A 317-nucleotide genomic window follows, 5' to 3' on the forward strand; every position below is an offset into this window, starting at 1 on the left:
AGGGAGAACTATTTTTAAAAACCTGAAAATCAAATGTGAAAGAAAGTAACTTATATTTAAAGAAAAACAATTACGAATTTTTGATGCTTTGCAGTGTACCACATTTTTCATTTTCGTACATTGCTTTTTTGTACACGGGTATGGATTGTCACTTACGAGCTTCATGGTGAGAACGTGAGAGCGTCGCAAAGAAGCCAGATGGAATGTACTCAGATACTGATAGCATGGAAGCTTATATACGTGACAGAATGAGTCACTTCGAGTCACTTAAACCACAAAAGAGCCTTTCCGAAGGACGCTGTCCTGCCACGAAAGCT

General features: G+C 38.5%; 1 protein-coding gene across 1 annotated transcript in view; it reads right to left on the bottom strand.

Annotated features, from left to right (window-relative positions):
• The window catches only part of LOC119591682, a 616-nt gene extending 424 nt beyond the window's left edge, over positions 1–192 (bottom strand). The window contains exon 1 of the mRNA XM_037940432.1: positions 157–192. Coding sequence (XP_037796360.1) covers positions 157–165 — 9 coding nt within the window. The 5' untranslated portion in view covers positions 166–192. The remainder of the gene's footprint in view (positions 1–156) is intronic.
• Between the last annotated feature and the right edge of the window lie 125 nt (positions 193–317).

Source organism: Penaeus monodon, chromosome 29, assembly GCF_015228065.2.
Source record: "Penaeus monodon isolate SGIC_2016 chromosome 29, NSTDA_Pmon_1, whole genome shotgun sequence".
NCBI classification, from domain to species: Eukaryota; Metazoa; Arthropoda; class Malacostraca; order Decapoda; family Penaeidae; genus Penaeus; species Penaeus monodon.